We start from the raw sequence: 23,300 nt of genomic DNA, 5'->3' as shown, positions 1-23,300 counted from the left end.
ACATACACACCGGCAGACTCACACGTACAAGATGTAAACACAAGTGAGGGTTTCAATACTTTCGCAGTCAAAGTCAGTTTATGTGCAGTAAGTGAAGGTTTTATTTCAGCATTTGAGTTTTTCTGGACATTGCATCTTAAAAAAAGTTCCGTCTCACATTCAGTGACATTATGCATTAAACACTCTTTCTCTCTGTGTGTGATTAAGTCTTCAATATGGTAAATTGTATTTATAAGGAGCTTTTCCATTACAAGTCACATTCACACATACGTTCATGCAGCTTTAATTCACATTGCACAGCGCCTTTTCTATCACACACCATTCATGCATGTCGGCACAGCTGTCAGGAGCAATTTGGGGGTTGGTGTTTTGCCCAAGGACACTACAGAACGCAGAGACCGGAGGAGCAGAGGATCAAACCACCGACCTTCCAGTTAGCGGGCGACCCGCTCTTCCTCCTGAGCCACAGCTGCCCAGCCGCTGAAATGGCTTTGACAATGGCTGCAATCAATTTGCATAGCTTAACTTAAAGTGTGTATTTTTAAATGTACTGTTTCATGAATATTCAGTCTGCACGGAAGCCGGATGTTGTTTTTGTCCCGTGTGTGTGTGTGTGTGTGTGTGTGTGTGTGTGTGTGTGTGTGTGTGTGTGTGTGTGTGTGTGTGTGTGTGTGTGTGTGTGTGTGTGTGTGTGTGTGTGTGTGTGTGTGTGTGTGCGCGCGCGCGCGTGTGTCTGTGTGTGTGCACAAAAAAACACACATTGATGGATTCTCACCAAACTCGGGAGGGCGTCTCCAGATGATTCACTTTTTAAGTTGATTAGTCAAAAGTCTTAAAATCCCCTTTACCCAGAAACCTCTGCAAATAATACAGACAGTCTTAAACTTATACCGATCAGAAATGTATTCCCCATCCCATAATGCCATATAATGAGTAACGTCACGAACACAATTATGTCAAGCATGTTCAAAAATACATTTTCAAAGTATCTCTGCATCCTGTGGGACTATACACTCGACCTAAAGCTCATAGACATCATAAAACAACAAGCATCGCCCCTGTGATGTTTTACATTTAATTTAACTTATGTTCATTGTCTGATCCTATGTTTGTTTTCTTGTAATATTGACCTGCTTTGTTATTCTGAGCAGCTTCTTATTATCGGTGTCCTCTCGTGTGCAGGCCTGTACACCAGTGTAGCGATGTGACCTTCCATCGACTCCAATTAACTCTAACAACCCAAAGTTAATAATGCCACTCCTTCACCATGTCAGTAATCGTTCTGGTGCTTTTCATGTTCTTCTCTTAAACGGTCAATGAGCACAAAACACGTCACATGGAAATCCGCAATTATATTTTCTCATGAGTTGCAGGTTTACGGATCGTTACGAGTCCCCCCCCCCCCCCCCCGCAGGCCGTGGAAAATCATTACAGCTCACTGTTTAACTCACATCTGTATATGAATATTTCAGATAACACTAATTGAGCTTAGGGAGGGATGCAATTAAAAGTCAGAGGTTGTAACTTGGGAGGAAACTGATGCCAATACTGAAAATCCAATTTACAAAAAAATGATATATTATAATATATACTACTTATACTGTATAAAAGTATATCGCAGCCCCAAGCCTGTGAAGATACTGATTTACTCATTACAACCACAGAGGAGGTTATGTTTTATGAGTCTATGTGAGCAGACAATGACATTTTCAACATACTTGTGAGGGGGTTGATTGTGAGAGGGACGAGAAAAGGAGAAGAGGAGGCTGAGAGGACAGCGAGGTCTCTTTACTACCCCGAGGCATTATTTTAAAGAATGTGAGATAAAAAAAAACACCAGACCTTCAGAAAGAGACGGTGACCTGCTCCTGCTCCAGCTCTCTGAGGCAGTTCTCTCATTTCTTCAGTTAGCAATTGTGAGCGCTGAGGACCAGATGGCCTCCTCCTCCCTCCTCTCTCCTCCCTCCATCCCTCTCCTTATGCGATACTTCTCGCCTTCCCTTCTTCGCAGCTTCCTTACCTCCCTGGCATGTGTGTGTGTGCGAGTGTGTGTGTGTGTGTGTGTGTGTGTGTGTGTGTGTGTGTGTGTGTGTGTGTGGGTGTGTGACTGTATTTTCTGCCAGTAGCCAAACAGACTGATGCATGGTGACATTTTCTCTCCAGCCAAAAGAAAAGAAATGGAAGAGCTCTCCAGCTCTCTTCCCTTGAAAGACGTTGTCAGCTATGACTGGCCTTGTTCAGCATCAACACACACACACACACACACACACACACACACACACACACACACACACACACACACACACACACACACACACACACTGACACACACACACACACTGACACCTGACATTGTGGCTGTAACACACATACTGTACTGTATGCATGTGCAGCCGACTCTCCTCTTTCCCTCTCCTGCTGACAGGCTGGAGTCGAACCCTCTCCATCCCCATCAGTAATGCTTTTCTCATTCCGATGTGACACGGAGGAAACCAGGTTGACGTGAGCCCAAGTCAAGCTGTAGCTCAGGGGCAGAGGAGGAGGAAGTATCACCATCCTGCTAATGTTGTTTAAAATAGCTGTGTCTCTGGGCCAGTCTGCCACGCAGCCGGTGCCGAGGAGAGGATCTGACGGAGCAAAAGGCTCCTCCATTCGATTTGACGCAGACTAATTCAATAGGATTTCATTTGAATCTGTCGAATTAAATTTGCCGCAGCTTAATGAGCGTTTGGATTCGTACTCGGGGAATGTGCTGCACTGCACTGTACGTCTTTCAGTCAAACACGAGTCAGCAGAGATGTGTTCGCTTCCAGGAAACTCAGCTCACGCCGAATGAAATGGAAGCTTTACTGGTAAAAAAGGAGCTGTGCCTCTGGAGGTGTTCTGCGTGTACTACAAGCAGAATTAAATGGAGCACGTAGCTACAACAGCATCGTGACACACGTGAGACAAATAAAATAAAAACTTCATGTGACATTAACACACAATCAACTAATAAATGTATTAGGAAAGGATTGGAAAGGATTAAATATTAAATGGCTGAACAAGAAAACTTCCACTCTCATTCCAGGGGGCGCTAGTGAGGTCATCCAGAACAGGGGTCGAATGGAGTTTTAGCTCAGAGTCGTGCAAACCCGCACCTGCAAAGCTCCCCACCCGTTACCTGCCAATATCACCAAGTCAAATCTGCACCCACTCACATCAGAAGGGTTGTGTCCCCCTCGTCCTCCCGTTTTAGTGGTTGAGTTGTTTTTTCTTCTTTGGAAAAGTCAGTTGTCGCAGCACTTACTCCTCCAGCTATTGATGTTTTTCCCCAGCAATGACGAGCTTAGAGCTTCTGGCTTTCAAACGCTAACACTTTGTGGGGCAAAGCCACCGAGAACGAATCTACCACCGGCTGTTTTGGTCTTTCTGCGATTTCATTTTCATGCACTTACTAGTTCAGTGTCGGTAGTGATAGAAAGAGAAGTGGTCAGAGGTGACGTCGTTAAATAAATCCTTGTGATGAACTTGTTTTCATATCAGACCTGCAGGAGCCCTCACCTGGTGCAGGACTGTACTATAGCGTCAAAACGTAAAGTCTAGAGTGGAGCATGTCTGGAAAGAGGCTGCTTCTCTTTGTCAAGTTTCCTACCTGAGGTTTTTTTTCCTCCCATCTCTTCTCCTGCCTTGTTTTTCCATATTTCTTTTCCTCCTTCAGTTGTTTTGCTCTGTCCCTTTCTCTTCCCCCCCTGTTGTCTCCCGGATCAGCTCCCCTCTGCTGACACTGCAGACACATCCTGATGATGTAAACCAGTGTAACGACTACCACAGGGGCCCCTAATGACAAGATCAAAACACGTACTGTACGGCAGACACGTACACAAACACACACAGTCCCACTTCTCTTTCTCTAACTTGTGCCTTGTCTCCTCTCCAGATTCTGAGCAACAGGAAAGGTCTCCTGCCAGAACCGAACCTGGCCCAGTTGCTGACCAGTATGACGAACCCCGCTGCCCTGCAGATCCTCATGAGGCCGTACCACACTGGGAAAAGAGGAGGTATGAAAAGCTGTTGCATGGATTGTGGTCAATACAATCGGCAAAATCTTCTTTTTTAATTAACACAGGTCTTGGATATGTTGTCTCGCCTATGGTAACATTAGGGATAACTTACACAGCCTTGGAATCCATAAGTAAATGTCGCCCCCTATAAACTGTTTATAAAGATGGACGATGCATCTCCACTTCCTCCCACTGTTGTGAAATGAAATATCAAAGGCTGCCATCTTAACATCAGTGTGATAAGAACGACCTAAAAGAACAGAAACCATCTTTGAGTAAAAGGTAGGTGAGGTTTATGGGGCGATCAGGGGGGATTTTTAGGAATTAATGACAAACTCTTATAGGCTATTAGCAGGAAACTAAAACTTTAATGACAAGCACTGTTTATAGTGACTTGAAGGTTCAGCAAAGAGTCAAAGAGCTGAATATTAAAGTGACAGTACATGATATTGATTAATATTTAAATTTGTAATGTTAATGTGAAGTTTAATTAAAGATAAATTAAATTGGAAAACGAGCCAATATCGACACTTTTTTAAACGTAGTGCTCTACATACACTCCAGTCCACTTGAGCTCAGGTTTGCATCATGCTGCACTTTTTAAATCATCTTACATCTGAGGCGTCTCAGGCTCCTGATCAGAGTCCGTCTGGTTCGGTCGGCCTCACGATTCTGTGATCACCTCGTCGACGGCTTCGTTATTTGATGAATGGCTAATCAGGTATTAAAATGAAATCGTGTGACATTGGCGGAACAAATGAGAACAGGAAGAGAAGAGGACGTGGGGATGTGGGGGAGCTCTCTTGAAGAACAGCACACACAATTAAAGTCTAAAATTAGGGCCTTGATTAAATGTTAAACTTTCTCTACCTATTCTGGAGGAAGCTACTATTAGCATTACATTTATTACGAGGAGGCCTCGGGATTCAGAGCAGGCACACACACACACACACACACACACACACACACACACACACACACACACACACACACACACACACACACACACACACACACACACACACACACACACACACACACACACACACACACACACACACACACACACACACACATACGCAATAGAAAGAGGGTGGTTGTGTAGTTTATATGGATTATTTTTCAACACAATCGCCAAGTTTGAAGTCGATCAGACAGACGGCGATCCCTCAATGTATAGATATGAGTCATGGGGTTTTCAGACGTCTCACACAAGCTCAGTGACGGAAGACACGACTGCAAAAAACGCCACCACACAACGGAAGCACAACCACAATGGAAGTGAGCAACATCAGATAATGACAATGATACGAGCAGAGTAACTGACTGTGGGGGAGTTAAACTGTTTAATAATATCTGTTGTTTCTCACTTGAATGTGTGTTTCAGTCATGTGGCTTTTTGCAGTTGTGTTGTGGTGTTTGCGTTGTGGCTTTTGCTGCCGTGTTTTTCCGTCAATGCAAATGTGAGAAAGGTTTTGGCCACCGTACTTTTCACACTGCACCTAAAAAAAACAAGCAACACTGATGATTGTCAGTTAACACTTTTGTTGTTGCCATGGTGATTCAGTGAGTGAAAGGATTGATTAATTCTGTGTCCACTGAAAAAAACAAGTAATTTTCAACACCTCAAAGTTTTGAGCTCTTCAAAGAAAAACAGAAAATGCTTTGAAATAGTTTTAACAAACCAAATGTTCCTTGTGTTGATTCTCTTCTAATCGTAGATCTGATGAGTGTAGACAGCAGGAACCTGTTGTTGACTCATTACGTGATTGTCTTAGGCCCTGAAAGCTCATCGTGCTGCAAACTAAGAAAACACACAAAATAAAGAGAACAATCCTCTTTTGACAAGACATCCACTTCAAATATTCACAACCAAATCCAGAAATGTGCTGTGAGTGACCCAGACGACAACGAGCCCGGCTGGGTCACTTCGATTTCAGCTCGATTTTATCAACACCCAACTTCAGTAACTTCCCAGAAGTCACAGACTAAACGACCATGACCCAGCTGCGTCACTTGTTGTGCCCCTTTGAAACACGTCTGTGCTATTTGCAGCCGTTCATGTGTTTTCTGAAGTTGCAGTGAGTTGAGCTTTCTGGGGCAGAACAGACCAATGATCGTCTGTAACTATTTCACTGGACGTCTCAGACCCTGTTTCTCTTTATCTCAGCCTAAACACAGAGTTTAGTCCTTTGAGGTTTTTCAGCAGTAAAACTGGAAAAAAAAATTGTATTGAACAATAAATTCACGATGGTAGATACAAATCAGAAATAGTTGAAATACCATAAACAAGAGTAAGACCAAAGGTTGTGTAATAATGAATAAGAAAAGAAAATTGCTTTTCCAAAAGTACAGAAGTACAACACAGGTTAAAAGCACAGACGCCGCCTCACACTATTAATGTTAGCATTCAAAAACTGATGTAGGCCTGATCGGTGCCTGCTGCAAATATGAAAATCCTGCTCTATAAGACATTGATAGATAGATAGATAGATAGGTAGGTAGATAGATAGATAGATAGATAGATAGATAGATAGGTAGGTAGGTAGGTAGGTAGGTAGATAGATAGATAGGTAGGTAGGTAGGTAGGTAGGTAGGTAGGTAGGTAGGTAGGTAGGTAGGTAGGTAGGTAGATAGATAGATAGATAGGTAGGTAGGTAGGTAGGTAGATAGGTAGGTAGGTAGGTAGGTAGGTAGGTAGGTAGGTAGATAGATAGATAGATAGATAGGTAGGTAGGTAGGTAGGTAGGTAGATAGATAGATAGGTAGGTAGGTAGGTAGATAGGTAGGTAGGTAGGTAGGTAGGTAGGTAGGTAGGTAGATAGGTAGATAGGTAGGTAGGTAGGTAGGTAGGTAGGTAGATAGATAGATAGATAGATAGATAGGTAGGTAGGTAGGTAGGTAGGTAGGTAGATAGATAGATAGATAGATAGATAAATAGACATGTAGGTAGATAGGGAGGTAGGTGAGGAGGAAAGTAGGTAGGTAGGTAGGGAGGTAGACAGTTAAGGAGGTAGGGAAGTAGGGAGGTAGGTAAGATACAAAAAAATGTAAAAAAAATAAAAATAATATGTTTATATAAATATTATGTAAATAATGTAATGCCAGATGTGCTTCATTAATGTAAAAACTCATTAAATGAAGATGTAAAGAGGCAAAACTCAAACTAGAAAAACATGAACACTAAGCCTGACAATTATTAGTCATATACATTAAACTGCCTTAAACACACAGTTACAGTCTCAAGTGTCTTTATCCATTTATCCATGTGTTAGTCCAGCAGCAAAACCATCGACCACCTTCATAACATCGGACTCTGACGAGGTCCACGAGTGTGACTTCTGCTCTCTGAGCCACAGGCAGCTGCTCTCACAGGGATGATGAACTTTCCTCACACGTCGCTTCTGTGATTTGTCAAGTTTTAGACAGAAAAACTACTTTTTTATGTTCATCTCCTCATTAACTCATGTTTGAGTCGTGCATCGCCTCTGATGGATGTCGCTCGGAAAACAAATCTACAACAACAGAAACTGAAACAGATGATGGTAGTGTGTGGCTGCCATTTATTTAGAAATGTGTTTTCATGACCCCTGCACACTGACTACACAATATCTGTCTTGCATTGTTGCATCACACAGACAGTTTTGAGAAGCGAGGAGCAGAATCTAGAGACGGTTTCTGTCTGAGACAAAATGAAGATCGACTCTTCGGAGAAGTTTGAAATGAGAATTTCTCTGCTTTTGTTGTCTATTGATTCGTTTTTTAACTTTTCAGCTTGATTGAGCTTCTTTTCAACGTCAAAATAAAAGTTTTATATTTTGAGAAAGTTACAGTTGTTGTTGTGTGTACCAGCATAATAACAGTGCTTTACCTTTGTGATGTGATTTGTGCTGTAAATTACTTATGGATCTGTCTGATAATAGTTCCACCTGCGAGATGATGATTGATTAATGCATTAGTGATTGTTTGATATTATTTGTTTCTGTCTTTAAGGGAAATACGGCCGTCACAGCAGCCTGCCCTTCCTCAGACCCCCTCTCACCACAGCCCTGCTCACCCTGGGAAAAGCACACCAGGTCAACACCATATCAGCATCTGTGTGTGTGTGTGTGTGTGTGTGTGTGTTAGTGAGTTTGCTACACCAACACATTTGTTCCTCCTTCACTTTGCAGAACGCCATGCTCGGTAATGGACTCGTCCTTCAGAACCTCCTGCATATGCAGCTCGCACAGCAACAGCTTCTTCACATCAAAGACAAGCGCATCAGTAGCGTAAGGCACCTGTGTGTGTGTGTGTGTGTGTGTGTGTGTGTGTGTGTGTGTGTGTGTGTGTGTGTGTGTGTGTGTGTGTCATGTGCGTATGTGCTCTTTCAGTTGTTATCCTCAACACTTGATGCGTAATGAAACCAAACAACCCAAACATGATGCAATCTAACTGGCACTTCCCCGGTCAAGGTTTTAAAAATGTACTTCCCACATTCTGATTTGTATATTTTCTTTGGAAATGTTTCATTCAACTGCTGACGTGAAAGTTTAGTCACTGATGTTGTTTTTTAGAAACTGAATACTGACAATTTAGAATCATACAATGCAGAGTATTGCATTGAAAGAAAACCTTGAGATTTCGATAATAATGTCATGATATTCAGTTGTAATATTATGAAAATAGAGTTGTATCTAACAAAAAAAGTTATTCTATTAAGAGGATCACAGGATTGAATTTCAGGCAGATGTAACAACCATCACAGTCGACCAAGCACGTCCTCCTCCATAGAAGAGATGATTTCCTCCAGGTCCATGTGACCTTTTTTGATCTTCTAATATTCCCCTTGTAAAATGACACGTAGCCTTTACAACTACTTTCTTGTACAGTTCTGGCTTCATTCTCGTTATATTATTGCTTTTCTCAAAATACACAATGTCTTTTGTCCCTGTAAGAGTCCCTAATACTCCACCTATATGACTGTGTTTCTAGTTTGTTTCTCACTTCTTCCTTCCCTCACTTCCTCTTTCTCTCTCATATAATGTATCCGCTCTTCGGTCTTTCTCCCACTTTCCCTTCGTTCTCTCATATTTTGTTCCATATTTTCCTTCTCTCTGTGCCCTTAGCGCTCTTCATCGTGCTCTTCTTCCTCCCCCTCAGGTCTCCAGTCTGCTCGGGGACCCGTCCAGGCTGCTGATGCAGAAAGCTCTGTCTCTGCGGCCCCCAGGCCTCGTGGCTCTGGGGAAAGGCCTCCTGGGAGACTCGCCTACAGGTAAGCAGGGCCGAGCATCAGAGCTCTGCCTCCGTCAAAGGATTAAGTGTAATAGCAGCAAACAAGTGAGACAAAACCGGGCTTTATGCCGCGCTGCGTTTGGCACATTTAATAGAATCTGTATTTATGAAAACTTGAAAATGTTCTCTTTGCTTAAGCCTTTAACCAGATCTTGCACTTGCTTGCACTCTTATATTTTGTATCACTTTTTCTTTTCTGCTTTTTTTAGATAGAAAAGAAAGAAAAAAGTTAATCATTGTTATAATTTATATAGTATTATTATTATTATTATTATTTATCTGGTACTTTTCCCATGTTATCGACCACTCAAAGTGCCACAATCACACACACATTCATACAGCGCTATGTACACTGTGCTTCTTCTATCCCTCACTAGCACAGGCATCAGGGACAAGTTTAGGTTCTGCATTTTGCCCAGGGACACTTGACTGGAGGAGCTGGGGATCAAACCACCGACCCTCTGGTTAGTGGACAAACCGCTGTCCCCCCTGTGCCAAAGCTGCCAGCCCCAGATTTCTTCATCACATCTCTGCCTCACCATTTATAGAGATGTTCAGTACATCTAGAAAACTAACCTTTAAACCACAAACTTAAACTGAATCATTACTGTTGCTGAAGAAGTCTGTGTTTCTCACCTTCATTAAAGTCACTTCCTCCTCCGGGAAGTTTACGTGTGGTGACAGTATTTTAAAAAGTGGCGTAAGAAAGGATGTGACACACATGTCACAGGACGTGTGATATGTCCTAATATGTCGATGTCAGGTGTCTCTCTGCAGATTCCTGAACGTCTCACACTCTGTACATCACACTCTGTACATCACTGTCCCCGGGAAACCGCATTTACAATTCAAATCTCCAGCCGAGAGGAGCTGTGTGGTTTTAAATGGAAATCGCGTATCGCAGACGCAGTGTGTGCACAAACATGAGAAGTTTGCATGTTTGTGTGTGTGTGCATGTGTGTGTCTGCAGTGTGTGTCTAATGTGGTGCTTTTATCAGTGCACGTGTCAGCTGGGATTGTTTGCTCAAGGCTTGTTAGAGCTGATTGTTTTATTGTGCTGCGGAGGCCATTTTTCACAGCAATATTGGATTTATAATGAGCGCGATCGTGTGCGTGTGTGCGTCTTTAAATGGTGTATGTTTTTTTGTGTGAATGCATGTGTGTTTATTAAACCCTGGAGTGAGTGGGATATTGGGAGTGTGGAGCAAACTGCGGGGCTGTAAATAAAACCCGAGTGGTGATGTATGAACCCATTCTCAAATATTACGAGCGGCTCTGCAGAGCTGGTCGGGCTGAGATCGGTTTCCAGTCGTCTGAGTGATTCGTCTCTGTCCAGAGGAGACGGAGACACTGATGCTTATCAAAGACATTTCATGTGTTTATCTGGCTTCTCTCTTCTCCTTCCCTTCATTCCCCTTTGTTTGATTTCCTTTACTTTGTTTCTCTCTGCTCTGTTCTCTCTCCTATCTTCTGATCTCCTTAACTATATATCCGTTTTTGTTCTTGTCTCTCTTTTACTTCTCTGCTTTCCTCCTTTTCATTTCCTTTCCTTTCCTTGGTCTTTTCCTCTCCTCTCCTGTTCTTTCCACTCTTCCTTTCCTTTCCTTTCTTTTTCTTTTCCTTTATTTTATTTCCTTTTATTTAATTTCCTTTCCCTGCTATATCCTTTGCTTGGTCTTTGTCTTTCCTTTCCCTTCCATTCATTCATTTCCTGTCTTTTCCTTGATATTTTCCTTTGCCTGGTCTCTGTGTTTCATTTCCTCTTCTCTCCTCTCATTTCTTTTCCTTGTCTTCTTCACCTTTTCTTCAGAGTTGAGTCAGGAGTCAGTGCCACCACCAACCCACAATGCCACTGTGGTGGTATCAGCCGCGGGTATGATGCCGTACCTCCAGGGTAGAGCCGGAGAACAACTCGGCGCCCATTCCCTCTCCACCACCCCGTCCTCGTCCGACAGACAGCCTGCTCCTCCCGGGACACTGGTGAGCTCCCAGCTGCAGGGACAGGGCTATGCCCTGGGTATGACTAACTCAGGCCTCGGGCCCCAGCCACCCAAACCCCCTGGAGGAGTTTACACATCAACAGGCCATCACAACAGTGCAGATGGTTGCCCCCTGGGGAGCATGGTGAGCACTGCAAACACAAAAATACACAAATTCAGGTGACTCTCCCTCCACTGATGTGGCCTATTTAATTAAATTCTTTATAACCTTTCAATCTCTCCATGAGGTGTTCACCTCAAGAGTTCTTTTCATCTAAATCTCTTCAACTAGGTCTTAAATAAAATAAAGCTCTGCTATGCTAACATCATCATCCATAAAAGGTCAGTGTACAGAGATAATCACGGCTCTGAAGTTCTTCTGGGAACTGATTCCGGTCCCGGCGCTGTCTTCCCTGAAGTCTCTCTAATGGAGGAGACGTGTAATTAACAGAGAGAACAAACCTTCGAGGTTTCCACCGCCTCTGCAGCACTTCATCAAAATCTTGACAACTTTAAAACCTTATGTAGAAGTTGGTATGTTGACGTCGACGTGGCTGACGGCACCGGCCGCAGTGTCGTTTGTTTTTCACACCAGATGTTTTTGAAATCAAAGGATTGAACCGATATAAGAAGCTTTAAGGCTTTAACGTGGAATTCCTTCCAGTGGGACTGTTAATCACACAATCTAAATCGTTCTGTCTCTTCAGGTGAACTGTGGTCAGAGTTCTCTGCTGGGGGACCCTCCTAAAGAGGTCCGTCTGCCCTCTAATCCATACCTGAACCTGGCCAGTGTCATGCCAGGGGTCGTTCTGCAAGGTAAACACACTCGATCACATTTTCCCATCGTGGGACTGATAAAGTATTATCTCATGTCCTCTTGGTCTGTCTGTCCATTTGATGAATAGATATCATTTTTTCAGTGTTGGGTTGATGCACAGAAAACTGGAATGTCAACCACTAGGGGGCATATCTCTGCCCAACAGGCTCCCTAAATTGAATTAAGCTGCACCATATCATTCCTTTGAAAATAGTGAAAATGTCAAAAAACTCAAAAGTTGAAAAATATGTCCTGGATTTGTCCCTTTGTCTGGTTTTCTGCCAAAATTGAAAAGGTTATTTTTTCCCCTATGTCTCATTCCTCCAACAAGTTTCGTGGTTATCCGTCCTGTAGTTTTCGTGTAATCTTGTTCACAAACAAAACAACCAACCAACAAACAAGGAGGTAATAAAACTTCTACAACTTCTCCAAACAAGAATGTGTCCTTCGCTTGTCAGAAACTCTGCCTTTAAGATTTGAAGGTGCCACTGCAATATGTGTCTTCATGTTAGGACTCTCAGCTTAAACACAAAATTAAACTTAGAGTACCAATGATCTTTTACATTTTTATTAAAACATGCCAAAGGTCCATAATATTGCAGGAGTGGTTAACTGTTGTTAATCTAACTACAGGTGCTTTTCTTCATGAGGGAACAAGCTAGAAGAAGTTGAAAGTGTATTTGATGATATTTGACGCTGTGTGTCTGCTCCATGGCTCCTCAGGGTCGGTGGGGGGTAAAACCCAGGGAGGACAGCCCGGCTCTGGGATGTACAGCACCTCCGTTGCTCCCGTGGCCTCCCAGGCCTCCGGCTCCTTCTCCCACAGCGCTGCAGCTACAACGACTGCTCAGTACAGCACCGACACCTCCACCGACTACAGCCAGTACAACCAGGCGTACACACAGGTACTGCAACACAACACAGACGCACTTCACAGAGACACGAGTGAAGAAACGTGGTGATTAGACGGATGGATTCGGGGTCTGCCCGCTCCAAGTGTTGCCGGGCCCAGAATGTGAGAGAGCGAGGGCTGAACGATGAATGGAAGCGTAATAAGTGGATGGATGAGTGCAGCGGTGACAGTGAGCTGTAACTGGAGGAGGCAGGGAGGTGGGGGAGATGAGAAGGGGCCGGGATACTTGGAAAGACAGAATGAGAGAAGATTTGGCAGAGTACGCTGTGTCTTCATCTGTCCCCGCTGCCTTCCTCCCTCTCTCTCTTAACACTCCACTCTTAAACAAGTCATGAAGCGTCTCAACTGTTTGTCTTTGTCCCTCTTTCTTTTCCTCCTGTCACTTTTATCCCCCCCTCTCTCCGTCTCGCCTCTCGTCATTTCTCTGCCTCCTCCAGCAGCAAGTGACATATCTGATATTTGCAGTGCGATGCAAACCCAATTTTAAATGTTAATTACAATCTACCCATCCAAACAAATGAGTCATAATTAGGTCACCAATAAAAATGGCCTGTTTTCATTTGTCTGGAAAGACAAGATGAAGGAGAGGAACGGGAGAGGGGGGCTGTCTCCAGGAACAATGGTTCATGGATGAGCCAGAAAGACAAATAACAAGACAAGGAGGCGAAAAGAATCAGCAAAGACAAGAAAATTACCGTGCAAACATTAATTTGTCTGCAGCTCCAGAGGCTTTTCACCCAATGTGATGTGTTTGTTCCACAGGAGGCCATGCAGCAGTGGTACCAGCACTACCAGGCTGCAGCACAAGCTCACAGCTACAACACTGCTGCTCCACAGGACAGCACGACCGCAGACTACAGCAAGGAGCACACACAGGTAACATACACACACACACACACACACACACACACACACACACACACACACACACACACACACACACACACACACACACACACACACACACACACACACACACACACACACACACACACACACACACACATACACACACACACACTGACCCCTTTTGTCACAGTCTGACCAATGGTGGGACCAGGAGGAGTCCCACCTGGCTCGGTAAAACATCCACAGAGTTTTTACCGTCCTCTGCAGCCAAGCACGATTCAGCATTAAGTCGGTAGATATGACTGTCAGCGTTTGAGTTAACACAACAAGGAATACCGTTCTCTTATAAGGAGCAGAATGGTTTACGTCACTTTCACTGAATATTCTTTTTCAATTCATTGTTTTGCTGACAAAATGACACAAATTGTTGTTGTTTTTTTAGAACCTGTCGATTATACTTCAATATCTTCAGTTGTCTAGTTTTGTCCAGTAAATAGTCCAGAGATATTCAGAATATTATCATTCGTGACTGAAAAGCTAAACTAAATCTTTATGTTGGAGAAGTTAGAAATAATAAATGTTTCCATTTTTGCTTGATAAAGACTTGGGTTGATTTTGCACACGACTGTGAATTAAAGCTGGAAACAGTGCCCTCTGCAGGATGAGTAAACAGACCTTCTTGTGTTCCAGCCTCCCCCGGTGACCACCTATCAGGATTACAGCTCCTACATGCAGGCAGTCACTCAGTACTACTCCCAACCTGCAACTGCCAACCAGGCCTATGGCGGCAAGGTAGACACGCACACTCACGTCATTCGCTTTAACACGATAAATGAGTCTTAATCAGACCTTTAAAATATCTAAACTCCTATTGGTGCTAAGCGTGATGCTTTATGGGGAATAGGTTTAAAAAGTTACAGCAGCAGGGAGTCTTCTTTTCCCAAACTTTGCATCTGTGATGGATTTTAAACTTGTTTTCTTGCTGAAGCTTTATTTAATGACGACGCTCGACCTCCTGCAGAGAGCTCGGCTGTTTTATACATTTCAAACAGATGACAGAGCGTTAAGTTTGGATCTGCTCACATATCTGCTCTGCTATTTATTTATTTATTTAGTCTTAAAATGACTTGTTTTTGTACAATTTATCCCCCCAAAAGTTAAAATAATAAAAACAGTGCTCGTTAAAATGAAACTTGAGCATTGAAAGTGAAGCGAAGTCTTGAGGTGTAAGTGATCTGGGCCGCGGCTCTCGGAGCAGCGTGTTGGTATTTACATGCAGTTTGTGTGTGTGTTTATTTGGAGAGGGTGACCTCTGTGTGAGACACCGATACCCAGTTAGAGCGAGCACATCACTCGGCACCCAGCAGCTGATACCAGACATCTCCACACAGCCAGGGCCACACTGATCTGCTGCTGGAGGCTCTGGGACTCTGCCTGTGTGTGTGTGTGTGTTTGCTTGAAGATACATTCATGGTTATCGTCATGTAGCAGAGTCGTATTCTGGTCTGCATGACAGCTCCCGGAGATACTAAACTGGATCGCCCCCTGGGGACTGGCCACCGTATAGGTCACAAACCATGCCTGCTCCATGTAAGCAAATGGGACATAGGCCAAAATAAAAAGTAAAAGTACTCGTTTAAGAAGTTGACAGTTTCTTGTCAGTTAAGGTAGATCCTGATTTTGTACTGGAGTAGTAAGTGGAAATGTGTCATTTATCTTTATGTAGAGAAAATGATGAGATGTGTGTCTGTCACAAAGTTTCTTTCTGGTATTTAACCAAACTGAAAATATGTTGTGAGGACATTGTATGTTTTTTTTAATCACGTTGACTTTATGAAAAGTGAGGTGAGTATGGTTGTGTGTGATCAGTACATCTAACGATGGCACCCTCTATCTCGCCATGTTAACGAAAATGAAAATATAAACTAAGTTCCTGGACTTGCTCATTTATCTGGATCAAAATTTTCAAGAGTTCTTCTTTTGGCCCCACCCCTCCACAAAATGTAATGGGAATCGGTTCTGTGGGTTTTGCATAATTAAACAGAGATGTGTGTTAAATACTCCACCTAATGATAAAATTGACAGAAACATCCAGAGATATTATTCTTATTGTCTTTATTACGTGGTTTGTGTGATGCTGTGTTAAACTGTGTGTTTCCCACAGGAGGTAGACGTGTGCAAGCCTCTGGGAGTCTCTCTGCACGCAGTCAGCAACGGTGCGGCTCCTCCGCCAGCCGTCCTGCCAGCTGCCGCCGTGCTCCCGGCCTACAGCACCCTGCCATTAATGCCCGGCTTCCTCGGGGCGCCACACCCGGCGGCGGCTACTCCCAGCGCCGTCACGCACGCACACCCTGCCGCCACGGACTGGAACACTTACTACTATGTGAGTGAAGGAAATTCACACTCTAATGCAGCAGCTGACACGTCAGACGTCTGAGCTGTTTCGCAGTTTTCCACGTTTTGAAGTCTGAAGAATGAGCAGGCTCAGCTCGAGTGAAATGAAAGATTCAAAAACCTTTATTATTACTTCTGACATTAGAGGGCGTGTTTCAAGATGAAGCAAAAAGTCTGTTCCAAGTGAAAATACATTTAAATAAAAAATGTTATCTGAAACCCCTGAAACCCAACCTATTGGAACATGATGGCAAACCATTTCAAGATAAATAGATTTAGAATAATATTGTTATTGATAAAATAAAATAAACTTTCCAAGCTCAGTTTAGCTAAAATACTAATAGACAAGGATTCCTCCATTTAAAGTTAGAAAGGCTAACAGCACGATCACACATATGCGATTGCGGAGCCAATATCGTAGGTCAAAGTTCACCAAAGTTGAACTCTACAGGAAACCAGGCTGCGATTTGCCTCACCACAGGAACCAGATGTTTGAATCGCCCCTCACTCTCACAGATGTGTGACCGGCCCCTCATCCTCGTACCTGGACACATTTCTTGGTGTTTCGTCTGAGATGTGGAAACAGAGTTACAGCACAACTTTCAGTCCCAGTCAGAGTTCGAGGCAGTGAAAAGCATGACGAGGAGAACAAGGAGAACGTGGAGCACAAGATTTAGAGTGTGTGCGATGGCGTCAGCAGACAGACACGACCCAGACGTGCGAGCTAAGCCTGGTCTCAAGCGAGATTTACATTTGTTTGTTCAGACAGACTCTGTGGCTCCATCTTCCTGGAGCTGAGACCTTCAGACAGAATCACACACACACACACACACACACACACACACACACACACACACACACACACACACACACAGGATGTTTGCATCGTTAAACTCCAACTTACTACTCAGCTTCCCCCCCCCCCCACTTTCTTATTCACTTGCATTTTTATGTTCATCTTCTCGGAGACACGTTGTACGACGTGTCACTGCCGCTGCACAAAGCGCTGTTGTCTCAGGGAAAAGAATGAAGCCAGATGTTGATCTCCTCGAGTGTCGCAATCTTTGTTTATGTTTCCCGCGCCCAAAAATTCGGATGTGGCAATAAGATTGGTCCGAGTCCAAGCGAAGCACTCTACGATCTTTTGTCTGAGTTCTGTGGTGTGCCCTCTACTGGAATCCTCCTGTAACACGGGTATTACCAAAGCACGTATGTGAATTATACCGTTCAGGACGTAGCCGGTTGCAAACAGCAAGTATAGCGTATATCCTTAAGTGCTACGACTCTTTCTTCACCTCTAACCACGCCTCCCTCTCTCATCTCCTCAGAACCAGACCAGGGGCCATAAGAGAGAGTACCCTCAGCTGGCGGTGCAGGAAGTGACATCATCGGAGGGCGCCTACATCGGGCAGCACTCGCAGGGCCTGGGCGGCCAGTACGCCGACTACTTTAAGAGGAAGAGGCTCTAGTACGAACCAAACCACCTTTAAAGCCTGAAGCTTATGGAGGGAGGCACAAGGGGCGTCTGCCCGATGTCACAGCTCCCTCTAGTGGCCTTTCTGTGGCTGCCATTTTGCATCCCTACAGTAGGTATTAGCTGAATTAGGGTTGCAAATGGCTCAAGTTAAAGCAAGCCATAGTGCTCAGTGATACTGGCATTTATGTACACGCAAACACACACACACACACACAACACACACAGACACACAAACACAGTGTTGCTTTCGTCCTGTTCAAAGCCTTAAATCTTAAGCTCATGTTTCTTAGTCAGCGTGTCGACTGTACTTAACTAATATAACCTTGTACATGTTTTCTAATCTCCTGTAAACTGAAGTATATTGTATCTGTACGTACGAGCTGCTTTTGTATTTGCAGCCAGACGACGTGTCTGTCGGCTCTCACTGTCACGTCCCTTCCTCCGTGTGCGTTTCCTACTTTCAAAGGACAAAATGGTGTCGCACACTCACGCTTTGATCCGTCGGTCGAACTGACATCGTGTTGATTCCCGCTTTAGTGTCTTTCTCTCTTTTTCGTTTTATTGCCCAGGCTCCTCTTTTTATATCTCTCCGTGCGGAGGATTGGAGTGTGTGTGTGTGTTTCTGTGTGTGTGTGTGTGTGTGTGTGTGTGTTTCTGTGTGTGTGTGTGTGTGTGTGTTTGATATGCTGTATCTGTAGGAAGCGTCAGCCATTTAAATCCCAAAGTTGGGAGCAAATCAGGAAAAAATAAAAGGGCCTGAATAAATCAAAGCCCTTAAATGTGTTGAGTTACAGAAGCTTCCCTCGGTGAGTGGACCTTTCTCATCGAGACTGGCCAGAAAATAAAAGGCTTGTATATAAACAGTGTGTGATACTGACTATATAAAGCCATGTGCATAACAGACAATATCGTATACATGTATAATATAATGAACATTTCCCGGCTCTTTTGTGATTTCTGATTTTTTTTCTTTTTCAATCTATACTGTTATATATTTGTAATATTATAATCCAATAATATTCAAGTAATTTTATTAACATTGAATTAACTGGTTTTGACTTTAAATGTAGATATTTGGTTTGGTTTTTAACATTTAACACAAATATTAGGTCCTCTTCCTCTTCCTCTTCCTCTCCTCTCCTCTCCTCTCCTCTTCCTCTCCTCTCCTCTCCTCTCCTCTCCTCTCCTCTCCTCTCCTCTCCTCTCCTCTCCTCTTCCTCTCCTCTCCTCTCCTCTCCTCTTCCTCTTCCTCTTCCTCTTAATGCCAGGCAGTTTTCCAGAAACAGCTTTTCTGTCTGTAACAGGAGCTTTTCTTCCATTTCCACCCACCATTAATAGATAAAAGTTTTCTGACTGTATTTATGTCCCACCTCCACACTGCATAATACTTTCAAGCAGGGTTTTGAGTTTGCTGCACAAGTGAAAGTACATTCTAGAGCCCGTCCAAAGTCTCTGAATACTGCGTCTGTAGGAAGAATGAAAACTTGTATATGTTTCAGTTCAGGCTATTTTCTTAATTTATTTCAATATATTTCATTATATTTGTGTTTTCTTTTTATTTACAGTTATTTAAAATAAAGTTTAGGGTTAAACTGTAAAATATCAAAACTCAATTAAATGACTTTGTCGTACAGGTTTGATAAGGACATCTTAGGAATCATTGATATAGTCTATATACTCTAGTATTTATCCAGTATATAATCATACAGGAAATAACCTGTTTACTGAACTGTGGATTCACACACATCGTTCAATGAAATGAAAGAGGAAGAAATCCTGATATCCAAAAGTCACAGTTTGTATAAAAAGATTTGATTTGCTAAGAAGTTTTCTGCAGTGTGTGTACTGTAGTAGTATTAGTATACAGTACAGTGTGGGATTGGGACACAATCTTTATCATTGGACAATGATAATCAGACGTTTCTGCACCTTTAATACTTTAGTGCAAAAAGCAAACTCTTAATGCCGATTGTATTGAGGGCTGGTTTCTTTCTAGTGGCTTTTATAATGGATCCAGAAAAGAAAAAAAAAAAAAAATCCTTTTCTTTCTTTCTTTTGCTTTTGGTGATTTCCATTATTCCTGGTGGTGCAAGGACGCTGAACCCCAATACGGTTCACGTCCAGAAGGCTTGTTTGACGTTCGTTACCATGGAGAGGGCTCAGTATTCTAATATCACAAACCGGCAATAACTCACGGCTCCTGCCGCTGCAGAAAGACGAATGTGAAATCTTTATGTTGTAGTGTAAAGAGTTTTTTTTTTCATGCAGTTTAATACAGTCCTGTGGAGCAGTAACGGCTCATAACCCACGCTTGGGAAAATGTTTTTTGGGGAATTCTACTCACAACCGTCTGATTATGTATCTCGGAGCGGAGTATTACTTGCATCGCCATGGCAACCCGGCTGGCACACTGTGAAAACCAATAGCAGGTGTAAACAGGAAGCACGTGATGTTTACAAGAGCCGAGTATCGGTGGTGGTGTGAAGGTAACGCTTGTTAAATACTGATAAAAATGCTTAAACGCAAAACTAAAAGCAATAGATGTCCCTCAGTGCGACAACACACACACACACACACTTTCCTTGTTTCCCTCTTCATCCCGTTTCATTAGTATCTCACGTTTGCTCACATCCTGTTTCATTCCTCCATATTCATGTAGTTGAAACTCGTTTTAATGGATCCACTGAAGATTTAATGGAGGACATGGACAAAACAAACAAAAAATGTTGGGGGGGGAAGGAGTAGTGAGAGGATTTGAAAATGCTAAATATTTGCCCAAACACTGAGAGGAAGAGGAATGGCTGCTGATTAAAGCCTTTTTCTTCCTCCTCTGTTCTGTTTTAGTAAAATACTGCGATTGCTTTCACATTTTCAACATTCATCGACTCTTTTTTGTTTGTTTGTGAAGACTTGTTTCCGCAGTTTGAGGATTAGATTGATTCCAGTTCAGCCACTTTATCTCTATCTGGCTCATATTTGCTCATATTTGCCTCAATTTGAATTCAGACAGTTCCAACTTCCACTTTCTATTTAGCTCTCATTGATGATGATATGAATGATTAACTTCCTTCACATTAAAGAAAATGCATGAAAGAAAAATGTTGTCATTTGAAAATTAAGATTTTATTTATTTATTTCATTTGACTTTAGATCATTAGCATACATTTCTAAACAACCAGTTTCATTGATCACACAGATTTCAGTTTTACAGACACAGTGGATCTGGAAGTGAAAACCTCTGGAAGCTCCTCCCTCCCCCTCTCTGCTGCTGTAACTCATGAACTGTGTGTTTGCTCAGTTTGTCCAGAAATAGCAGAACAAACTTATTTTGGACAAAAGACAGAGATCCAATAAGCCCGGCCCCCGACACAGACTCTGCTGAAGTCAAATCTAATTTCTCAAGACATCTCTCTCTCTCTCTCTCTCTCTCTCTCTCTCTCTCTCTCTCTCTCTCTCCCTCTCTCCCTCCGTCTGCGGCTGTTTGTCTTTTTGCATTCCCCCCCCTCAAGCAGTTCTTATCTATTGATTTGTTTTTGTCACTGTCTCATCGGCCTCATCTCGCCTGAATCAACTCGGTCCACTGAGACACATTTTATGGAGACACACTCATCGGGACCAGTGGCTCGGAGCCAGGACTCCTCACCCGGCTCCGAGCCACTGTTTGATTTGCTTCTCGGTGTGTGAGTGGATGAAAAGTAGCTCTCTCTCCTCCACTTCTTTAAAAGGCAAGATGGAAATGTGCGTTCATCTGTGTGTGTGTGTGTGTTTGTGGACGTGAGCAGCTGAGGCCCCGTCTGTCTCTCAGCCTTTCTGTTTTCCAGTCTGACCAGTTAAAAGATTCAGATACTAATGTCTCACTTTCTCTGAAGTGTCAGTGAACTGCATGTGTGTAGATATCAAAACCAGAATGAAGACACAGATTAAAGCCATAGACTTCATATGAAGTGTCTCCACTATCTAGAAATTAGGCCAAATTACCTCGGGTCATTTTACCATCTACTCCAAAACTGAATCCTTCATGAATTTCTCTGAATCGGTTGAGGAGCTTTTGTGTCATCCTGCTGACAAACTAACAAATGCAGATGAAAACGTAATCTCCCATTTCTATAGAATCAAATAACAAGCTAAACTTGTACAAACAATATGATAAGAACGACCAAAGATGACAAACCATCTTCGGAAAGATTTATTTAGCATTTACTTTGACTTTTTCGTTTGGGCCATGTCTGTCGGAGGAGGTGGGATTCATGACGTTTACTGCAGCCAGCCACCAGGGGGCGATTGAGGCGATTTGGCTTCACTTTTGGAGAGTGTTAGCGCAGGGTTTTGTTTATTTCTGTCTTTTTCTTTGCTAATTTGCTTCTACGCGATAGAAAGAGTCGTACTGTCTGGTAGTCTGGATTTCTGTGAGGAAAATCTGATAAGAAAACAAGCTAAGTTGATTTTATCATGACGTGTTTTTAAGTTATGTTATTCAGAGAGATGTGACTGTCAGATACCGTGTGTGTGCGTGTCCTGCTGGAGCCAGAGATGGTTTGTTAAGCACATATTTACATTCTTTCTGTGACTGTTCAGACTGTGCCAAATGTTTTGCACTTTCAAGTTGTCCGAGCTCACGTCTCTCGCGTCTGCTGCTCCTGAACTTTCCAGACGTTGTCGCTGAATTGCAGATAATGAGATATGAACTGCTTCCTTCTTCGCCTGGTGTGTGTGTGTGTCTTTGTGTCTTTGTGTGTGTGTGTGTGTGTCTGTGTGAGAGTAGAAGTGTGCTCCTGGCAGGTAATGGGGTTGAGGAGAATGGGAAAAACAAGTTGAGCTGCTCTCAGCTGCAGGAAAATTCAATTGCCACAGTTCTTCTGTCTCAGAATGGTGTTAAAATGAAGCTACCGCTGTTATGTTGTGATTTAGTGGCATCTAGTGGTGAGGTTGTAGATTGCAGCCGACGGAATACCTCTCCCCAGCGAAACACTTTAACAGGCTGCTTCCTACAAGGAAGGTAGCCAGCACAGACTGTAAATAAAGATAGACGACGCATCTACACTTCCTCCAACTAACAAGGTCGCGCTGATACACACGCTCAACCAATCGTGTGTCAGTTTCAGCTGTCAATCATGTTTCATCATGTTTTTATAGCATCAGACAACAAATTAATACCAAACTCACTTATACAAACATTGTGATAAGAACTACTTGAACGTTTTTAAACTTTTTGTTTAGTCCATGTCTCATCCCCTAATATGGAAGAGGCGGGGGTTTATGACCTATACTGCAGCCAGCCACCAGGGGGTGATCAAGACACTTTGGCATCACTTTATTGGTCGTCCATCTTTATTCACAGCCTGTGAGTTGGGACACAGCTGATGTCATGTGATCCAAGTCTTAAAACCTTTTGGTTTTTTGATTGTTGCATCGCTGACAACTTTTTCTTTCATCGTAATGAAAAACTCGCCACTGACTTAGTTTGTTTTCCCAGATCGTTTTGTGCCTGCACCTGTCGCAAGTTCATCTTCGTGCATTTTCATGGTTTTAACGGCAGTTTTAACAAAGAGCTGCG

General features: G+C 43.1%; 1 protein-coding gene across 5 annotated transcripts in view; it reads left to right on the top strand.

Annotated features, from left to right (window-relative positions):
• Positions 1-18,888, top strand: part of raver2 (ribonucleoprotein, PTB-binding 2) — a 69,662-nt gene extending 50,774 nt beyond the window's left edge. For 2 of the 5 annotated variants that reach the window (XM_034583982.1, XM_034583978.1), the window contains 12 exons: positions 3,920-4,040; positions 8,037-8,119; positions 8,216-8,314; positions 9,186-9,297; positions 9,692-9,781; positions 11,128-11,441; positions 12,004-12,112; positions 12,837-13,018; positions 13,789-13,902; positions 14,566-14,667; positions 16,040-16,258; positions 17,598-18,888. In XM_034583982.1, the coding sequence (XP_034439873.1) occupies positions 3,920-4,040; positions 8,037-8,119; positions 8,216-8,314; positions 9,186-9,297; positions 9,692-9,781; positions 11,128-11,441; positions 12,004-12,112; positions 12,837-13,018; positions 13,789-13,902; positions 14,566-14,667; positions 16,040-16,258; positions 17,598-17,738 (1,686 nt within the window). In that variant the 3' untranslated portion in view covers positions 17,739-18,888. The remainder of the gene's footprint in view (positions 1-3,919; positions 4,041-8,036; positions 8,120-8,215; positions 8,315-9,185; positions 9,298-9,691; positions 9,782-11,127; positions 11,442-12,003; positions 12,113-12,836; positions 13,019-13,788; positions 13,903-14,565; positions 14,668-16,039; positions 16,259-17,597) is intronic. The other 3 variants (XM_034583980.1, XM_034583981.1, XM_034583983.1) reach the window with 3 other exon arrangements.
• The last annotated feature ends 4,412 nt before the right edge of the window (positions 18,889-23,300 follow it).

This window comes from Hippoglossus hippoglossus, chromosome 4 (genome assembly GCF_009819705.1).
Source record: "Hippoglossus hippoglossus isolate fHipHip1 chromosome 4, fHipHip1.pri, whole genome shotgun sequence".
Lineage (NCBI taxonomy): Eukaryota > Metazoa > Chordata > Actinopteri > Pleuronectiformes > Pleuronectidae > Hippoglossus > Hippoglossus hippoglossus.
The sequence above is the reverse complement of the archived record's forward strand: the minus strand, read 5'-3'. Positions and strand labels throughout refer to the sequence as shown.